The sequence below is a fragment of the Leptonychotes weddellii genome, chromosome 11 (genome assembly GCF_054177405.1).
Source record: "Leptonychotes weddellii isolate Sample4059 chromosome 11, ASM5417740v2, whole genome shotgun sequence".
NCBI classification, from domain to species: Eukaryota; Metazoa; Chordata; class Mammalia; order Carnivora; family Phocidae; genus Leptonychotes; species Leptonychotes weddellii.
The window spans coordinates 22,130,600-22,151,183 of NC_138379.1; the positions used below are offsets into that span (position 1 = coordinate 22,130,600).

The window sequence follows — 20,584 nt, forward strand, 5'->3', positions numbered from 1 at the left end:
ATTTGTGGAACATAAGGAATAGCATGGAGGACATTAGGAGAAGGAAGGGAAAAATGGGGTTGGGAATTGGAGGGAGAGATGAACCATGAGAGACTATGGACTCTGAGAAACAAGCAGGGTTCTAGAGGGGAGGGGGGAGGGGGGATTGGTTAGCCCAGTGATGGGTATTAAGGAGGGCACGTACTGCATGGAGCACTGGGTGTTATACGAAAACAATGGATCGTGGATCACTACATCAAAAACTAATGATGTATTGTATGGTGACTGACATAATATAATAAAATTTAAAACTACAAAAAAAAAAAAAGCCTATGCTTTTTACTCTGTTAGCCTGTTTTCCAGTCCTAGTGAGCTAAGGATATCTCCTTCCTAAAGAAAACATGGACATTGATGGAGACAGCGGAGTAGAGTAGAACTGGAAGTGACATGGGCTCTCACACTAATCTGTGGTGTGAAGCAGGACCAGTCACTTGATCTTGCCTTGAGTCCATCTTGTGCTCTGGGGCAGCACCTGGTACAGTGCCTGGCACCTTGGCTGTAATCATTATGTAGTTGGAAACAAGTGAAATACTTTTTCCTCTGTGCCATGCTGCCACATCCTTTACTTCTTGCTTTCCCTCTCACCGGGAAGCTCAGTGGAAAGTCCAACATGGACCCGGAATCCTATGTATCCCCATTCAGGTGAGACGTGTCCTCAGGTCAAACTTAAGAGATCACCTCTGTTTTCACAACTTTGGCAGGGATCACTGACTCTATCAAGTGTGAATACACTGTTTGTTTTCCTTCTTCTCTTTCTGTTTGCCATTGGAAAAGTCCATTAATGCTGAATGACATGACTAAACAGTCAAGGGGAGAACAGTTGATGTGTTAATAACTCTTAGGTAAATACCATTTGTTATTGTCACCACTGAGGCTTTCAGGGAGGTGACACCATTCCTGGTCCAGGACTGTCCTCTTGTCATCCCTCCATCTTTCAGCAACCTAGAAAGACAGGTTTGGAGGGAGAAGGAATCTGAAAGGGACTGGTGAGCAAGAGGAAGGAAAGGTATGGGAAAGAAATGAGAACTCTGAAAGAGACATAGAGTAAGAGCAAGGAAGGCGCGCGCGCACACACACACACACACACACACACACACACACACTGAAGCTGAGGAGAGAAGTCAGAAAGCTGATGATTCATCGGATCTTTTACTAGATTCTGTACACTCCCATGCTCCCTCCTCAGCAGTGCCAGGGACCTTTGCATTTATGGCTTCTGAGCAGCTCTTGGTCTCATCTGCTCTTCCACTAACATCGAGGAAGTGTGATTCTTCTTCCCAGACCTGGCTGGGCTCCAGAGGGGAGATGATGTTGACTGGATTCAAAGAATCAGCATAAGAAAGTTGCATGGCGTCACCATGGAGACAGAGGAAAAGGAGCTTCCTTGAGGATGTCCCCATGTTGGGGAACAGAAGATCCCTGTGATTATGAGAACCCATAACCTGTACTTGTAAGGATTCATGAAAGGAAAACAGGGAAACTGACCTCCCCTCCTAGCTAAAAGCCTGTGTGACTTTGGGTCTATGCATTAAGCTCTCTGTGCTCTTAGGACAGGTGTTTGCACCAAACAATCTTCCAGCTCTCAGTGTGATTAGGAAAGGCGACTTTTTGAACTGAAGTCCACATGACTGGAAGTAGCCAGCCCCATGACACTCAAAGGTGCATGCTAGGCAAAGGGAAGAGCTAAAGCAAAGTCCCCGAGGCAGCAATGAGTTTGGCTGTGACCTTCGACAGAGCATTTTCAGTGACTTGATGTAAACAGAGGCCAGATCACGCTAGTTAATAGACAAGAACTGACTTGTAAGGAAATAGCCAATGGGTAAATGAATGATTCAAGAAGTGAGTCTTGAAAAAAAAGGACGAAAATGGCATTCGTGTCGTTTGTGGCAGACTGTGGAAGTAACCAGCCATCCTGCTTAAGAACCTTTCATTTCCCTGCCCATTTCAATGATCTTCCCTCAATGTCAATATTCCCGACCAGAAAGCCACATCCTTGGAACACTCATATTAATGACTGTAGGGTATGTGTGGGGTTTGGAGATAAGAATAATAAAATCCTCCCACTCCAAGTCTCCACTGACAGCGTCAGACTTGTTTGCACTCGCAGATACTGTCACCATTCCAACAAACATAGAGATATTTGCTTTGGATCTTTATTTTCATTGTTCTCTACAATTCAGGGTCACCTTTGGTTTCTAAGGCTCCCTGGATCTTATTTCAGCCTGGGTTAGTTTTACTCACTACCTTTTTCACCCTTACTCCCTCCTCCCAGTCAGATTCTAGAGCACTGCTGTCCCACCAATTTTCTCTGATTATGAAAATGTTCTATGGGGACACCAACCGGTCCTGGAGCCAATAGCCATACGTGGCTGGGCAGCTCTTGGAATGCAGATGGTGTGATTAAGGAACACGATTTTTAATGTATATAATTTGAGCTCATTGAAACTTAAATAGCCACATGTGGCTAGTGCCTATAGTTTGGGACAGATAGTTCTAAAGAGTTAAAATTCAGGAGGGTTCACAGTTCCCCAAGAGGAGTCACTTGGCAAGTCCACTGTGATTGCTGAGAAATGCATCGATGCAAATAAATAACGCCCAGGGCAGCAAAGGAATTTCTTCTCAATGAGAAAGATACAGAATATATTCAAAGTTGGCCAAGTGTGACGTGCATGAATATTATCAGCATATTAATTTGGCCCAAACATGAAAATACTGCTTTTCCTAAGTCAGAGAAGTAATCTCTACATATCATCATTTTCCTGGGCATCTAAAGGGTCTCGCTTTCATCAAGCCTGCCTTTGATGAAAAAGGTCCATGTTACATACGTTTGGAAAGTTGGGAACACTTTTCCCTCTCTTATAGATTCACAGTGCACACCATCATCATAAAGGCTCTAAGAATTCCTACAGAATAACTCCGTAAGACTTTGCTTAACTCAGTATTACTCCAATATATTTAACCATGAAACCGTGTGTGCATGTGTGTTGTTTACTTCTTGCTTTCCCTCTCACCGGACATTAGCATCCCGATGAACTAGAGATTATCAGGATTAGGAAGATAGGCTTTGGGGAACTGAGGTCTGGGTGCACAAAGACAGCTTTACCACTTATTCCTAGCTGTGTGACCTTAAGAAAGTCATTTAACCTTTCTGACCTTTGTTTCCTTCATTGGAAAATTGGAGATCATATCTATATATCAGAGACTTGCAGGAGGATTAAATGTAATAATGTATGTAAAGCACATATCACAGTTCCTGGCACCAGTGGATCTTCCTCAAATGCTCACCTATTATTATTTTCATATTATTGGTTACGAAGTTAAGAATTGACTGAGACTTTCTGGGCCCCAGGAGAAATATGTTATGAACAGGTGGAGCTCACTTACTGCCTTGAAATATTTGCTAAGTATCATATGGGAAGCTGGGATGTGAGTGTGAGCTTTTCTTCCTCCTTTTATTCATCCTTCAGTAAGAATGTTTGTTTGGCATTGAATGTCTCCCTGCAATTCATTCTCAACACAACAGCCAGAGGGGTTGTTTTAAAGCAGAAGTGAGAGCGTGTCACTTCTCTGTGGCTCCCCACCTCACTCAAAAGAAAACCTGGAGCCTTCATAATGTTCTCCGTGTTCTATGTCATCTAGCGCCTCGTTTACATCATTTCCCACTATTGCTTATTCTGCTCTGGCAAATAGACTTCCTCACTGCTCCTTGGACATGTCAGGAACACATGTCAGGAACCTCAGGACCTTTGCACTTGCTGGTCCCTTCAGTAAGGTATCGTTCCCTCTTATCTGCATGGCTCCTTTCCTTACATCTTTCGGGTCTTCGCTGAAATGTTTCCTCCTTATCCCTGGTGAAATTTGCATACGTCCCTACACACCCCAGCACTCTCCAGTCCTCTTTGCTCCATATTTCCTTACTACATATCTGATATTTGCTTGTTAGTTTTTGGTTTTTTGTCTGTTTCCATCCAATGAAACATGAACTTCATGAGAGTAGAGGGTTTTTTTTTTTTATCTCTTTCATTTTTCTACCATAGTTTAGTGTCTAGGAAAGTGCCTGGCACATGGTAGATGTTCAATAAATGCTTATGGAATAATTTTATGCAAGAATTGCATGCATTTTGTTGCTGTAGACCAACTACATTTCCTCTGAGCCCAGTTTTGGGTAGTTTGTTGAAGCATGAAACATACAATTACAGGCTGGTCTCTGGTTTTTATTAGTGTTTTCTGGGACCCATCAAACAACAACAACAAACCCATACTTTGAAAAATATAATTCTTTCATAAAATAAAAATACTCAGTTTGAATTTCACATAGTTTAAAGGGCAAGATTTCTGATTTTAAAAAAAAAAATAGCGGCAGTAGGATTGTCTCCCACAAATTGTCGACCCAGAAGCCAAATGGGGAGAAAAGCAAGAATTATGCAGATAGCTACAGAAAGATTAATCCCAATTAAGCTAAACTTGTGAGGGCTTATACATTTCAGTGGTTCATAAGGCACAGTCTTGATGGGTTTTTATTAAGTGCTCTATCTCCTATTCCAGAAAAGGCATCCTGAGAACCAATGCTGAAGTTAATTCAGCTCTGATATTGTGATTGCTGTGCTGTTCCTTCTTTCACACCGCATGTATCCATGCAATAGGGTCATGTGGAACATCTCTTACATTCTGTAGAATTAAAGAAGCTCCTCACATAGATGGCTCCATGAAAAAAATGCTTTTTTTAACAATAAAAGAATAAGATAATTGCCTTTCCCTCTTACTATTTTACCTTTTCCTCTATTTTATAGATTTGAAAGACAACACACTTGCAAAATTAAGATCTAACATGCATGACTAACCTTATCAAAAGATCCCTTTCTTCAAAAAGACAAAAATATATATATAAACCAACGCCCAAATACTAAAACTTAGAACTGCTTTACACTTAAATAGCAAAGTACATCATATAAACACATTCATAATCTTCATTGGTTGAAACAGTTTAAAGGTCCATTACTGGCTTCTTGTACCAGATAAGTCTCACAGCTCCTAATAAGGCAACAGAATTCTCATCCAACATATCTTGACTTGTGGAACCAAACAACCTGTCTGTTTGGTTTCATTTTAGGACAAGTAGGAAGGCAAAGTAAAAAGCCTCGCAGTAGAACGTTCATCTATTCCATAATATGTTCTTGAAGTTTTGGCCATTGTGCTCTTATTCTGGGGAAGAAATGATTCACATCCCGATTATGGATATGGAGAAGTCTTCCAGAAGACATTCATTCATTAAGTCAACACATATTTATCAAGGACCTAGCCCATGCTAGGTGCTGGGAAACAATATGGATAAGATATAGTCCCTGCCCTCCAAGAGCTTACAGTCTAGCAAGGCAAGAACTTTGAGGAAGGACCAGCATGTTCAAAGGAAAGCTCATCACGTGGGTCTGCCCTGTTCAGAAGGCAAGTTCAAGAAGCTGTGGATGTATGTCTCTGGGATCCAGGACCTTGCTCAAATTTCATCAAGTCACATATCCAGGAGACTCAGATTATGTGCATCTGGTAAAGTCTTAGCAACACATTTCCTGCCTCAGATTCCCATGAAAATGGTAAATTAGAGCCTAAGCCTTGAGAGCTCAAGGAGACCAGGTTTAGGGACATTGTGAGCATCCAGCACAGATAAGCTTCTTGAGTGAGAAGCTGTGAGTCCCCAAGAGACTGGGTGGGGCGGGGCGGGGGGCGGGGGGGGACGCTTCACCTGATGCTGGCTTATCTCTGGGATTTTGCTCTCCCTTGCAACACTGTGGTGGGAAGTATTCTGTTCACACCCCAAGTTGGCATGGCTCAATTACCTTGAGTTCTCCAAGTCACGAACAGCACATAGAAAATGCATCAACTCAAGCCAAGACAATAGAGAGATATGCTGAGAACTTAATACTCCAGCCTATTTAAGCAGAAACTGGGTGCCAAGAAACCGTCACTTTCAACAAATAGCACAATCTGTTAATTATCTGCAGAACTGTTCCAATCGGTACTCCCCAGATTTACTTACTACCTAGTAGAAATTGCTCGTCGATGGGGAGGGTGCAGAAAGAGCCAAGGCCAAATTGGAGGAATGTGAGAAACTTGCAGGTTTAAGAAGGGTGAGCTCAGGGAAGGATCTAGCCCCCCTGGGTGATGAATAGGCAAAGCCAGGGAAGAAAGAGCAGAGAGCGAATTAGCAGACGTCCCTAATAACTCCACACGATTCAGATGCACACAGACACACACACATTCATGCGTTTACACCGATTCAGATATTTGGATGTTTAATTTGTTCTGAGTGAAACATAGTAAAATGCTGGGAAAGCAAGGTGTGTCTTTTTATGCAGCATGCTTTAGGTCTGTGTTGCTCATTGTTATTTCTCTCAGTTCCCTCAGTAACTGTTACTTGACAACACCAAATAACACCTCTGTGGAGGTGACCAAGCCAGGCAGAAATACAAATGGACTTGGTTGTACCTTCAGAAGATCATCTCACTAAGCTGCCATTCCAAGGTCACCATCCATAATGGCTCTCATTATAATCAGGACAAATTCTTAATTCTTACTTCCAACCTTCTGAATACATTACAAACACTTTGCAACCTCTGACTATGAATTGCTCACCTTCGTTGGGTAAGACACAGTGGTAGGTGCTCCATTCGTTGATGAGATTAGCTGTCTCCCTTCCCATATTATGGCTCCAGATAGAGAGGCAAAAGGGAGGAGAAAGCCAAGGACATGCGGAGCCAGAAAGAAAAGGTGCAAAAGGGATCTAGGTGTTCAAACCCATTTTCAAAGTGTCTACAGGCTCATGCTCCTCCCAGGCTTCAGGCCCCAGTGACACCAGAACACCCCAGAACAATTCCACTGAAGAAATCCCCAACGTCTTACTGACCGTAGCTCCTGAGCTGAGCTTTCTGTTTCTCTTCCATCTACCTTTCTTTTCTCTGTCTTTTAAAAAAAAAAAAAATCCTGTAGACACAAATCTAGGCAACACACCATTCACTTTGGGAGGAGTCCAGATAAGACGGGAAAGAGATTATCCAAAAGAGGAAAGATTTTCCCTGGATCTCTCTCTCTCTCTCTCTCCACTCCCCCCACCCAATTCTTCTCTCAGCATTTCCTTTTGCAATGTAATTTTTACTCTGCTTTGTCATTCTAGTGAAATGTCTTCTATTATAATTCTTGCTATTACTGTGTTTAATTTATCTGACTTTGGCTCTCATCTGGGGTTTGGAACCTCTAGATTTCCCATTTCTAAAATTCCCATTGTCCCTAATATTTTAGAACTTAAAAATTGGTTGACTTTGGAGTCTTGCTTTTACTTCACTCTAGGGAATGAAAGATCTATGCATATTTTTGTTCTGAGAGTAAATCACCATCTTCATCTCGGCAGACTACATCAGTGGTTCTCAATCAAGGACAATTTTGCCCCTCAAGGGAAATCTGGCAATGTCTGAAAATGTCACAACTTTTGGGATAAGAGTGCAACTGGCCTCCAGTGGGTAAAGGTCACGGATACTGCTAAACATCCCACAATGCACAAGACAGCCAAATAATGCACAACAAAGAATTACTCAGCCCAAAATGTCCATTTTGCTAATCGAGAATCGATGGGCTATAGGAATACAAAAGCAAACTCATCACCACCTCCTTTTTCCCATTTATTTTCGAACAATTGGGATTAAAAACAAGCAAGGTTAGAGCCTCTCTTAAATACCTAGAAGTGAGCAGAGATGGCATTTGAAGATTTTTTCCCCAGTCATCGAAGAGGGTGGGAGAGAGACAGCGTTGGCATCAGGTAAATCATTCTTGAATGAGTAGAAAGCCTTCACCATTATTCTTGCTGATTTAAGCATTGCAAGTCATGTGATTACTCAGTGATTATAGTCCACTTGGATTTTGGAAGTCTTCATGCTCCACTCACTGGCTCCTAAAGGTCAAGTTAAACTTCCCAGCATCCTTGGGTTCATCCTGTCAACCTGAGACCTTAGAGTTCATCCTAGCAACCCCACCCGCCTCTCCTGATGAGGCCACGTGGATGCTCATGCCCAGAGGACACATCATCTTCTCCTAATCATTTTGCATATAAAAACATTTAATGCCCTCTAATTTTTTTTCTTTCTCTTAGCAAGAAGCACAAGGCTACAAATCCTGCTCTTCTTGCAGTGGAAAGGAACTTCACAATAGAGGCAAAAACAAATCACGACCACATACAGCATCATATTTCACAGAAAACTGTGTACGTTTGTTCCCCATATAGGACATACTTCAAAGTAACAAAATAATTTTATCAACTGTAGTGTTCCTTCTTCCGATTAGAAGTGGATGTTTTTCCCCCTCAAGGTACATAAATATCAGAGAAAAGTAGTCTTTGGAATACTTATGTCCAGGAGCTCTTGGCTTGCTATCATTTGGGGAATGTTTGGGTTTGTGTTCAAAGTGTTGGCAGGTTCAGTTTTCATTTTCTCGCCATCCACGTGCGTTCTTCCCAAATTTATATACCAGCCTTCGTCCGTCTACACGTTCCAGAATTTCTCTTTTGTAGTAATATCTGTAACAAAGGACATTGCATAAGGTGGCCGGTCAGACCAAGACTGCCAGGGAATTAAGTGGTCATGGTCAGGACTGGAAACTCCTCACCTCATCGCTCGGCTGAGTTTTTCATAGGTCATGCTGCTGTTGTTCTTCTTTTTGCCCCATAGCTGGGCCACAGCCTCTGATTTCAAGAACCTGAAGATGCCCTCAGATCGATCTTCCCACTTGATTAACCCTGGGTTCTTGTCTGGGTTCAGGAGGATATCACGGATGAATTCCCATAAGTGAGTCCCTCGTGGATCTGAGGACAAGTTGGAAAAGGAGTTTATCAGTGGCCTAAGTCACAGCCAAGAAGGAGGAGAGGAAGCATAGAGTTGCAACATCGTCCATCAGGGAGGACATACTCAATTTTCCCCTATCCACCAGCACAGTCAGATCACAGAATCACCAAATATTTTATCTTAAAAAAAAAAGGCATTTGAGAATGAACTAGCACAATTTTTCAGTTTATATATCAGGAAACTGAGACACAGAGAATTCAAGTGACTTGACCAAGATCACCCAATTAGCTAGTGGTAAAGCTAAGACCAAGGAATAAGTCTTAGACCTCCTATGCCAGGGGGAATCTCTTTTAAAATTTTTTTTTTTTAAGATTTTATTTATTTGCGAGAGAGAGAATGAGAAACAGAGAGCATGAGAGGGAGGAAGGTCAGAGGGAGAAGCAGACTCCCTGATGAGCAGGGAGCCTGATGTGGGACTCGATCCCGGGACTCCAGGATCATGACCTGAGCCGAAGGCAGTCGCTTAACCAACTGAGCCACCCAGGCGCCCCAAGGGGGAATCTCTTTTAATTACTATTGATGAATTGCTCAGGATTCCTTGTCATCTGTCATTTCCCGGACGAGCAAATTTCAACCACTTTTGTCTAGAACCTCAGCCCGAGTATAGCACTCTCACCCAGCGACTGTGGTTTAGTCAAATGCACATCAACAGGGCTCTAGAACTTTAACTCCTAGAATGTATTGGGTCAGGGTCTGGTAGGAGTTGAGGGGGCCAATTTGACAATGAAGCAACTACTGTAATAAGATTAGCAACCAAATCCTACTTGACCCCCACAAGACCTGCGCTACACAACACCTCCTCACCATTTACTGTGCTATGTTCGTTCAATTCTGCGGAACATGTAACAATGTCCAAATGATTTCTTTCTGAGCTCTCCCCTCCATGTCTCTGAGAGTTCCTATATTTTCATAAAGTCTTATTACTGGGGGAAAGACAACTTCCAAGGAGCACTGTTGAATATTAAAAGTAAACAGTCCTTTCTTGGAACAATCACTCGACAAAGGTAGGAAAGCCAACAGTCAACAACAACAAAAAAAAGAATACATCTCCGTTTTTACTTCCCATCTTCTTTTCTCATCCATTTTTCTGGAGAGAGGGAAATTGCTAACCTCGTGCCTATCAGGTCTCATTCACTGGGTATCTCAGTTTTAGAACAAACAGCACAGCACAAAGAGGAAATTCCAGTGGATCTCCACTTTGAGAAACTGCAGAGGGGCTTACTTTGCCAGCAAGTGATGCCCCCACTGTCTCACCCTAAACAGGCTGAGGTAAAGAAGTGGAGGTGACAGGCAGAGGCAATATTTGTCTAAAACCTAGTGGCCTCCAGTTACACCCGCCCTGAAGGGAAGGGACAACAGCCATCTGAAAGCCAGCCAACTTACTGTGCTTTTTGGTGTGGGACTTTGCAGGGTGGTCTTGCTCTTTTTTCATCTCAGGTGACTCTGCTAAAAGGAACAATGAGAGCTGCTTAATTTACCCATTTCCTACAGTCATCATTGCCATTCATTCATCCACTCATTTAACCAGTATTTATTGAGCACCTATTACATGCCTGGCACTGTTTGTGTGTGTGGTATATGAGCAAAATAAAACAGAGATGAGAAATACTATGAAGAAAAATCTTGCAGGGTAAGAAATGGGGATAGAAATGTGAAGGTGGGAATAATTTGCAATTAAATATAAGGTGGTCACAGAAGACCTCTCAGAGAAGGGGACCAGAGGATGTGAGGGAGACAGCCAGCCATGCAGAGAGCTTGCAGAAGAACCATCTATGAATAAGAATAGTAAATGCAAAGGCCCTGAGGTCAGTATGTGTTTGGTACATTCACAGAATAGAAGGAAGCCAGCGTGACTGTGAACGAGAGGCAGAGGTTGAGATCAGTAAGGCTTCATGGGACTCTTTTTGGATTTTAGCTTTTATTCTGAGAGACACAGGAAGCCATTGAAGGAAATAGGTCACTGAAAGAAGGTGTGTGTGTGTGTGTGTGTGTGTGCATGTGTGTGGGTTTTCTTTTTACATAATACAAAATGTAAACACTTATAACAAAGAAAAATGGCTTTTAAGCCAGAGGAGTGCCCTTTTTTGGCAAGCAAAGTTACATTTTAATCAGTCTGACAAAGGGGCCATTGACTGGCCTGCGCTCAGTACAGAGGGCCACCAGGGGACTATAGAAACACAGATTAGTTTAACAAATGACTCATTATGGTAACCCTTGTGAGTATCACCAAAGACAAGATGACAGAGGCAGATCTGGTGAAATAAAACTTCTTAAAAAGAAAAATAAATGGTCTAGCAGTGCGCGCGCACGTGTGTGTGTGTGTGTGTGTGTGTGAATGGGCGCTTCAGGTGTCAGGAAGACCAGGCAGAACTTACCAAAAAATCTCTCAATCAGTAACCCAGCAATTTAAATACAGAGTAGTCCCTAAATGCAAGCCAATCCTGTTAAGAAACTGGGCCAGTAAAATGCATTTCTCAGTGCACAGTACATCAGGGCTTCCTAAGCTAGGGTTCACCGATCCCTGTGTGGCCTTCAAGGACATTACGGATGGACTGAAACTGCATGCAAATGGAGAGCACCCAAGGCATTCATTTCCATTGTCAAGAGTGGCTCATGATTCAAAAAAGTTAGAATAACCATTAGCTCCTAAACAAAATGGTTAATACTGTTTATTGAGCACTTACTATGTACCATGCACTGTGCTCTGCTTTATACATGAATGACCTATTCACTTTACTCAACAACCTTCTGAGGTGGCTACTAGATGATCCAAAGATCTGTGCAGGAGCTGAGACACAGAGAGTTCAGGTGACTTGTCTGAAGTCACACAGCCTGAAAGTGGAGCCACGATGTGAACACACACAATTTGAATCCAGAGGCTTCAGTCACAACCACCACTCGGTGCCAATTCTAGAGACAACGACACATAAGAGATTTCACAGAAGTCTTCCCTGCCAAGAATCAGGCTCAGGTCTCTAATGCTCAAGTTAGTGGGAAAAAGTAATTCCAACTCAACGATTCTGGATTTCCCAGCATGCGTGGACACATACACTGTCACCAGAAGAGCACCCAGCTCGTCACGACTCAGCATTCCCGGTGGTTTCTCCACGAGCCAAGGTAGAAGGAGGACAGGGATTTCATAAGCTCTGGTTAGCTGAGAAACCTCTTCTTCGGGCCAAGAATCTCCCTTGGCATTGTCAGCAGGAGGGGCCTGCACCTGACTGGGGTTTCTCTGAAATCTGGAAGGGCAAATTCGCAGGAAATGCAAGGAGACTCCACTCTCCCACCTTGTAGGTTTCAGGGTGAGGTTGCAACATCCCATCAGGATGTGACAATATTGCGACAGGTCTGGCACTCACCCCGGTTTCCAAGTGATACATCACTCTGACAGGGCCGCGTTGTTCTGCAGACAAAGAGTGGCATTTACCCAGTAGGCCACAAGCAAAGCTCATTTTCCAATGGCATCCAGGAGGGATGCAGGGCCATTATTTCAGAGCCAGGGTTGAGTTCAGAAAAACCCACGGGTTTCTTGGCTTATTGGCCTCCATCACCGTTTAAGGGTTCCGAGCTGATATAGAATTAGTTACTTTGGGGGCTAAGCTACCTTTGTGAATAAGACGGAAACCTTGGACCCTCTCCCCAGAAACATGCATGTATGGGTACACTCATGAGAATCTGTAAACAACTTCAGGGGTTTAGGCTCACTTGATGAGTCCATGGACTCTATAGACTTAAAGACCCCAGACCAGACAGACCATGAGGGAATGTCCTCTGTGAGATGTCAGCCCTTTACCCAGCCTGGACTTCCATCCAGCTTCAAAGAAAAACCAAAAACAGAGAACAAAATAAATCCCCCAATAAAAATGTTTCCATCATAATATGAAGGAATACGCAGCCAAAGGCAAAAGAAAACTCGGATATCTTCCAGCCTCCTCTTCCTGTCCCCAGTGTGTGTGGGCAAGCTGTGGAATCACGGACCTGCCTTCACACTAAAGTCTTTTGATCTGAAACCTCACTTTAATATGATGGCCTCTCCCCTTGTGTCTTCCCCTCACCCTAAAATAAAAGTCAAAACCTTTGAAGTTAGCCATGTGGTTAAGTGATTCATTCTTGTAAAATAATGGCTCGCTCTGGGGAAGTCGTCCGGCTCGGCTTTCTCTCGCTCTGCTCCCAGGCACCTCAGGCCAAGGTCCAGTCTGGGCAAGGGGAGCACCGAGCCACAGGTTTAAGACACAAGTTCCAGAGCGTGACTTCAGCTAAGCTGCTTCGCAAGAAGCGAAGATTAGAAGCATTTGCATGTGATTCAGCTGTGAGCCATTTCTTTACGGGATATACAAATGTCAGTGTTATAATAGACCATGCCACCCTAGCTCTAGGCTTGACAAGTCAGTGAATAAACACATCAGGCCCGAGTTGGCGTGACTGGCTCGAGGACTATCGGGCAGATCAGGAACACTCGCAGCAGCCATTTTGTGAAATGGGCAGATGACAGAGGAATCAAAACAAAGCCCGCTTCCCCACCTGGGTTTATCACAGAGGGCATCAGTTTATGTGGAGCCTCGCCTTCGCTTGGCTTGTAACTTGCATTAAAACATAGAAAGACATTTAACTGCACTCAGTTTCATGGGAACTTGAAATCTAAAGACTCAGATAAATGACGAAGGTCCTTTTTTAGGGGGGTGGTGTTCTGGTCCCATCCAGTAGAGATTAAACCTCTCCGGAAGGAATGGACCCAGGCAAGGCTATAATTAACTATCCCTCTGGAAGGCTGGGGGATAGTTAATTACTCCAAAGAAGCTGCCAGCCCCAGATGCTGAGTGGATTCTATCAGTAATAATTCCGGTAGAGGTCCTGGATTGCTTCACCGTGTTCCAAGCAAAGGATCAGAATGGGCGACAAAGGAATCCAGGATCAAGGGAGGTAAAGGAGTGCAGATCTGTAAAGCCCGTTTTAAGGATTATTCAAAAATGGAATAAGGGGACAGTGAGTTCCCTATTGCTGCAAATATGAAAGCAGAATTGGCCCCTATGGATTGTGAGATTCTAGAAGGTAAGTCAGGATACAGAAGAGAGAAGGGCAGCCAGGCTGTGAGGGCAGGAGAGCTGGGACAATGGCTTTTATGTTTTCCAGGTGCTTCAGGACCCCCGAGGCTCAGGAAGTGATGGGTGCTAGTTTATTCTCAGCTGCAATCTTCTGCCATAATCCAGAGACCCAACTGGAAGAACACGGGAGGCATCACCTTACAAGGTGTGAGGAAGTCAGAGTGTGACCGGGTGGTTTCCTCGGCTCTGAAACCCTCGGTCTTGACTGGGTGGCAATAATTGCTACAGAAATGTTCCCCTGATTGGCTCAGTTCCCCCAGAAGGGCAAACCCACTGCAGAGCCTTTCCAGTATCTGATCTGTTTCCTAAGATGAACAAATACTGAGAGTGACACATAATGCTGTGCCCATTGGGGGAGGGGGAAGTCAAGAAATGAACTGGCCTCCGTTCTTAACCTCAATTCCAGAGGCACTGACACTGGCTACCAGCCCTGCTTCATTCAAGGGGTTTGACCCGAACAAAGCCTCAAACCTCATTATTTCGGTTCTTAAAAACACACTGAACAAAATCAAAAACAAGGGGAGGTTTCGGGGGAGGAGAAGCTGTGTGATTCCAAGTTCTTTCACAAGCACACATTTAAATCCCAATTCTGAAGATGCCCCAACTTCAATTCCAGGAAAAGAGCAATTGCCTCATGACAAGTCTAAGCTCCAAATTTCATAGACCCAAGCAGTTTTACAAATTCTCACCCAGGTCGAAACCCTCTCTTCACCCCCCCCCCCCCCAGTGCACTCACGCTCACAGGACATGTGCCAAAATGCCTCTTTGTGAGGGGAGGGGAAATTATCATCTGAAAGCCCCTCTCTGGACTCCCAATGGACCACCCCTCTCAGGGGAACCTTGACTTGGAGTCAAGGATAGCCTCCCCTCCGGTTGCATCCAATTTTAACCGAACACAACTAACGTGAGCATAATTCATCCAGTACAGGTGGTCTGACTAATCAGAGAGTCCCAATGAGCCATCAGGGTCAGGCTTAAAAGCTGATCTGTGATGGCCAGGGTTCTAGAAATTTCCGACAGCTACCCCACTACCCAGAGATCATCACTGCAGGTTCACTGACCTCTGAAGGTCACTTTTAGATATTCTTTCCCTAAAGTCAGACGTAGTTTGTTGAAAATTAAATACAGCTTCTTCCCCCATAAGTATACCCAAGTCAAAACAGTTTTATCAGATAATTTCCTAAGAGCAAGCTTCTGCTGAAAGGAGTTTTTGTTGTCACAAGAGAGTGACTTGGTTTCCCAAGAGACCAACAGTTTTCCCAGAGGCTTCCTTGCTGGTCATTTTCAATGTACAAATACTAGCTCAAAAGCAGACCTTTTAAAAAAAGTAACTCCCTTCCTTTCCTAGTCTTTTAACAAGAAAGACTCCTGCAAAGTAGAAACGCAGGGTGTTGTAATTCTCATGAATTCTCAGTAAGCACTTGCAGGAGGCACCCTCAGCCCCGATATCAGGACAACTTACCGACAGGAAGGTGACCCGTGCTTGTCATGGAGATCTGGGCCCGACAGAACGTCTTGCTGTCCAACAGATCTGCAGCAATGAAATGATAAATGACATTAAGAGCCCCTTCCTTACCGCATAACTTTGCAGCTGTTAGAAGACAGAATAAGCAGAATGTCGAAGGCCCGTAAGTGTTGGGGAGTTAGTTACCTACTGTGCTACCATAGTTGATGCCATATAAATAGTTTTCTTCTTTCCATGTGTTCATGATGGAAGGGTCTACAAAAGACAGAAAATGGGGATGGTCAGCAATCACCTTTCCCTGGGTGATGAGTTTGCCCTTTCTAACTCACTGCCCATCAGAGAGGTGCTAGGCCTCGTGGGTGGTCCTCAGAGAGAAAGGATAAGATTGGACTTCTACCACGTGCTACTTTATAAGAATGTTAACTCCTTTTTCTTCCAGCGTCCTAACGGAAATGGGCTTTGTTATGGCCCCAACTCTGTGTGTTCTACACCTGCTTCCTCTTTCGGGCAGTGAGGGAATACTGTAGTGAGACCCTGTCCTAGGCCCATGCTTTGGCTTTCTGGGAATTTTCCCATAGCAGGGGGTGGGCTCAGGAGCCTGGCATCGTCTTGCATGCTACTGTATAATCACCAGAATATTTTTACATTGGAAAAAGAAATTGTTACGGACAAATAATTCCTAATTAATGAGTGTCGTTTTCTAGAAATATCTTCCCGGGAGAATTAATGTTTCTTTCAGGAAAGTCTAGTCATTCTTTATCACGGTGTCTTCATGGCTAAAATTCCAGAAGCTCCCCTTCCAGTTGGGTGACAGCCCCCTCCCTTCAGGATTTCTCCAATTAATGTAAGGGGTGACACAAAATTCTCAAAATAAAACAGAGGAGAAGGAGAAGAGAGTGTCACCAAATCAAGCAAACAACTTTTCAGAGTGAGGTCCCATTGCCTCGTCTCTGAGAAGAAGTGCGCTCCCTCTGCCCCCCACCCCACCCCTGCAGCGTGCTGGGTAAGCATGTCTGACTCTTCGGATGTCGGATTCAGAGGAAACTGCCGTCCACCTACCCCAAACAAAGCCCCACTCCTACACAACCCCCACGTCTGGGCTGACCTCCAACAGAAGCATTTTCTTTCCCGGCCAAGAGCTGTGAGACCTGGCAGGAGCTCTCACCTCGTCCCCACCGGGAACTTCCTGCCTTTCCCCCTCCTCACAGACGGAGGCTGCCCTCAGCTCCCCCGCTGTCTGCGTTCTGAATTTCAGGGTCAGCGAGGTAAGCCAATGGCCGAGTTTCATTTTGTTTTTATAGCATAAATAGTATAAAACCTGACTCACTGGCTAAGTCCTCCTGTTTGCGACATAGGGATTTAGCTGGTATTTTAACTAATAGCTACGTGTTTGGGCACCCCAAGCCCAATCTCTTGGGGTTACACCCTCTCTCCCCGTTGGGTCACCTCATACACCTGTTGTTGTCTCTGAAAACAAACTGAACCGAAAAGGTTTGGGGGATGTTGGCCCCTCTAAGAGCCTCTTCTCCCCTCCTCCTAGGGTGGACCTACTTCTCCACCCCTTGGCTCAGCTTTTCGGAACTGGCAACACGAGAATGTCTGGATGGTCAAGGAGGAATTACCGAGTTATTTGGGCCCTCTCCAATACCAGCTGGCTCCTCCAGTGGGGCTATCTGTCAGGTCCTGGTGGGAGTGGGGGTGGAGCCCCAGCCTCTGGGCCAAGTCCTGTGTCTGCCTCTAGGGCAGTCAGGCCCAGAGACACAGGCCCATCCGGGCAACCCCTGGCCTCTTTGGGGTTGGGGGGAAGGGCAAGGCTAGGAAGACCGAGTTAACATGCTTAGCAGCTATTGCTTTTTCTTTAATAATGGTGACTAGCCCCTTATAAAAGAGTAAATAACTGCATGGGGCCAATTTCAGCCCCTAGCAACTCACAAATCACCCTGGGTCAAATTCTGTCCTTGGTGACTGGCACGCAAGCCTCAGGGAGGCCCGTGGCAACCTCGGCCATCCCACGTGGCTCACAATCTCACTGCTGTGGATGTGGGGAGTGACCCTGGAGCAGCGTTGACTGCCTGGTTTTCTCAAAGCCAGGGGACTCTGGGGGACTTGCATAGCTCTCCCTGGACTGAGAGGTCATAGGCCAAAGGTCAATATACAAGGAGCTCTGATGGGTGTGAGACCCTGGGGTACATTTCTCCAGGCAGTTACTGCCTGCCTCCCGCCCCCCCCCACCCCACCCCACAAGTCCACTGGGTCCCCAGGAGAAAGATTTGGGACAGAGAAAGGAGGACTCATTGGACCAGGGAAGGAGAACAAAAAATAAACGTAGATCCTATGAGACTGCAGACCCTACTCAGAGCCCAGAATAGTGTCATTTGTCTAAAAGTGCACTTGAGGCAGGGAGTGGGTTCCACAGCTGCTTTTGGATGTCCCCCAAGCCCTCCAGAAGCTACAGTAACTACAACAGCGAGTCTGTAGCTTCCTCCTTTTTGTGAAATGCACTCCCCCTGAGGGAGGAGCAGGGAGGAGACACTGAACCTTTCCCTTCTCTCCCCTTGCTTCTCCTAACTTGGCCCAGCCCAAGGCCCTGACTCTCTTCGTGTGAGAAGGAGGCCCACCCAGACTCTGCATTTTCCCCAGCTCCTGGACCCGAGCCTGGATGATGCCCTAACCAGCAGCGAGAGGCACAGAAGTGTGGACAGCTTCAATCTAGATTGGAAATAGTTGGCAGTCCCTGGTCCCCAAGGCAAGGAACAAGACTCACGGTGGGGTGGTCCATTGGAGACAGCCAGGGAAGAGGCGTCCCTTGGCTTTGTGCCAAAGCACTGGATTTGTCCTGCTCCCACACTTTCCTGACGCCCTCCCAGTTGTCCTCCCCCGGGCTTGGACTCCCAAATTGGCTCCCTTTTTCTGCTGCTCCTCACCAGTTTGTTCTGTCTTGACAATGACATTGTGTGTGGACTGGAACAGGTCGCTGCTGCACTGGCCTGTGGAGGACAGATTGGGGAAGTCAGAGCCAGCCCACATGGAGCCAGAACTTAAACAAGTCCCAAAAGCTTCAACCGGGACGGAGCTGGCTTCTAGGGAGAGCTTCTGCCCGTCCTGCCGTCTGTCCACCTCTGAGTGTTTAGGCCAGGGGGCTTCCCTCTCAGTGTCTACAAACTGGGGCCTGGAGTCCCTGGCCCGGAAAAGCAGGAGCTGGGGCATCTACATCCAATGCAATGGTTTGGCCTTGTAGAGGGAAGCCATCCCAGGATGGTGGAAATAGAACTTAAGAAGTCAGAAGGCCAGTTTTCCCACTGATGCCTGGCCTTTCCAGCTCTTGGTTAACTCGTCTGTAAATGGAGGGGATTAAACCAGATAAAGTCAGTCAATGGCCTCTAAACTGCTTTCCCTTACTGACTTAGGATACAGGACGAAAAACGAAAATCCCGGAGAAACCATTTTCACCAGTTTGATTCTTCTTTGATCTTAAATGTAATCAGACCCATTTTGATTAGATCCAATCTGAGATCCATCCAGATAAATGGAATAATTCTCCTCTTTTTTTATGCCTTGCAACTCCTCTCTTGGTTATATATATATATGTGTGTGTATATATATATACACATATATATATGATATTTATATATCAAATATAAAAGCATATATACACACATACACATATGAATGCGTTTAGTATGTTTTTCCTCCCCAGCCAGGTTATAAATATCTCAGGAGCAGAGGTCGTACCTTTAACCTCTCTGACCTTCGGGTTTCCCATCTGTAAAATGGGTACATGTTTATTTTTTCATAAGGTCATTAAATGAATCAATTTACTTACAGTGTCCAGTATAAATAAACACTCAGTGAATATAAGCTAATAGAATGTCTACAAAAAGGCAAACAATGAAACAAAGGAGAGAAATCTGGTCATTAGGCACTCAGAGTCACCGACAGCATGCATTAGGGCCAAAGAAGTTACGAAAGGTCAAAGACAGAAGGTCAAAGATGGCCACCACCCCTTTGCTCTCTGCCTCCCAAGCCTTTCTGCCTCAGGCTTCAATCAGGGCAAAGCTTTAAAGGAGTGGATCTAATTGAAGGTAGGGAGGTAAATATATTTACATCTTCAAGTGTAAGTCTGCTCCTTCTGAAGACTCCTGGGGGTTATTTATAGAGCTTTGTTTGGTTTGGTTCTAGTAAAGAAAAATGAGCAACCATCTCTGTGAGGCGGATGGGAAGAAGGGAGTGCCTGGGAGCTGAATGAGGTCATCCAAAATGGCCACGCCAGCTGCCAGCTTCAGGCCAGACCCTGGGTCCTCCTCAGCGTTGATGCAACTGTCAGGGTCTGAATCTGGTTCATAGACCAGGACCTCCTGCTTCCCGAAGTTCCAGCCACCTGCCCAAACACTGGTTCTGCTGAGACAGACATGCCCATTCTGACGTGGACAGGCCAGCTCACTATCCCTATGTAATATTACTGTCTCCCAAGATGCCCGCAGCTCCCAGAAGAACTTTTTTTACCAGCATTGTCAGGAGAACTTTAGGTCAGTGTCAAAGACATTCCGCAAGCCAGGTTGTTTGCCCTATCGTGTCTTAGAAGCCAGGAGGGAACGTGCGTGAAGAGACTCACCGATGGAGAGCTTGCCTCTGCTCTAGGTGGGGCCTCAAGAGAGACACATTCGGGGCCCTAGGGCAGCACTAATTCCAGAAATCACTGCAGAAACATCCCACACGTGTCCAGACCATTAGTTCTAACCCTTTCTCTCTCTCTCTTTTTTTGAGTTCTTGACTTTTCAAGAATCTATTGAAATATTGGGAGCCTTCTCTTCCCCAAAACAAACATAGACCTAATTAATTCTCCATCACTTCTTACCACGCCACGTGTAGGTCCCATCTTAAGAACGTCGGTCTAGAAGTTTAAAGAAAAGAAAAAGGACCCATGCTGATCTTAATAAGCAAGTGATCGGGAGTTAGGCTATCCCAACATGTTTGTGGGGGTGGAGAGGGGAGAAGAAAAGGTTTTCTGAGAGCAAGTCTTCTGTGAATACCCAGCGAGCCTTTGTCTCCTTAAAAATTAACCAGAAGGAGAAATGCAATTACCTTGGGTTCCTGTA

At 45.0% G+C, this 20,584-nt stretch overlaps 1 protein-coding gene across 1 annotated transcript in view; it reads right to left on the minus strand.

Moving 5' to 3' along the window:
* Window positions 1–4,232: 4,232 nt before the first annotated feature.
* The window catches only part of EHF (ETS homologous factor), a 41,267-nt gene continuing 24,915 nt past the window's right edge, over window positions 4,233–20,584 (minus strand). The window contains exons 4-9 of the mRNA XM_081798360.1: window positions 18,413–18,475; window positions 15,675–15,743; window positions 15,486–15,554; window positions 10,305–10,367; window positions 8,686–8,881; window positions 4,233–8,596 (exon numbers count right to left, since the gene is read on the minus strand). Coding sequence (XP_081654486.1) covers window positions 8,497–8,596; window positions 8,686–8,881; window positions 10,305–10,367; window positions 15,486–15,554; window positions 15,675–15,743; window positions 18,413–18,475 — 560 coding nt within the window. The 3' untranslated portion in view covers window positions 4,233–8,496. The remainder of the gene's footprint in view (window positions 8,597–8,685; window positions 8,882–10,304; window positions 10,368–15,485; window positions 15,555–15,674; window positions 15,744–18,412; window positions 18,476–20,584) is intronic.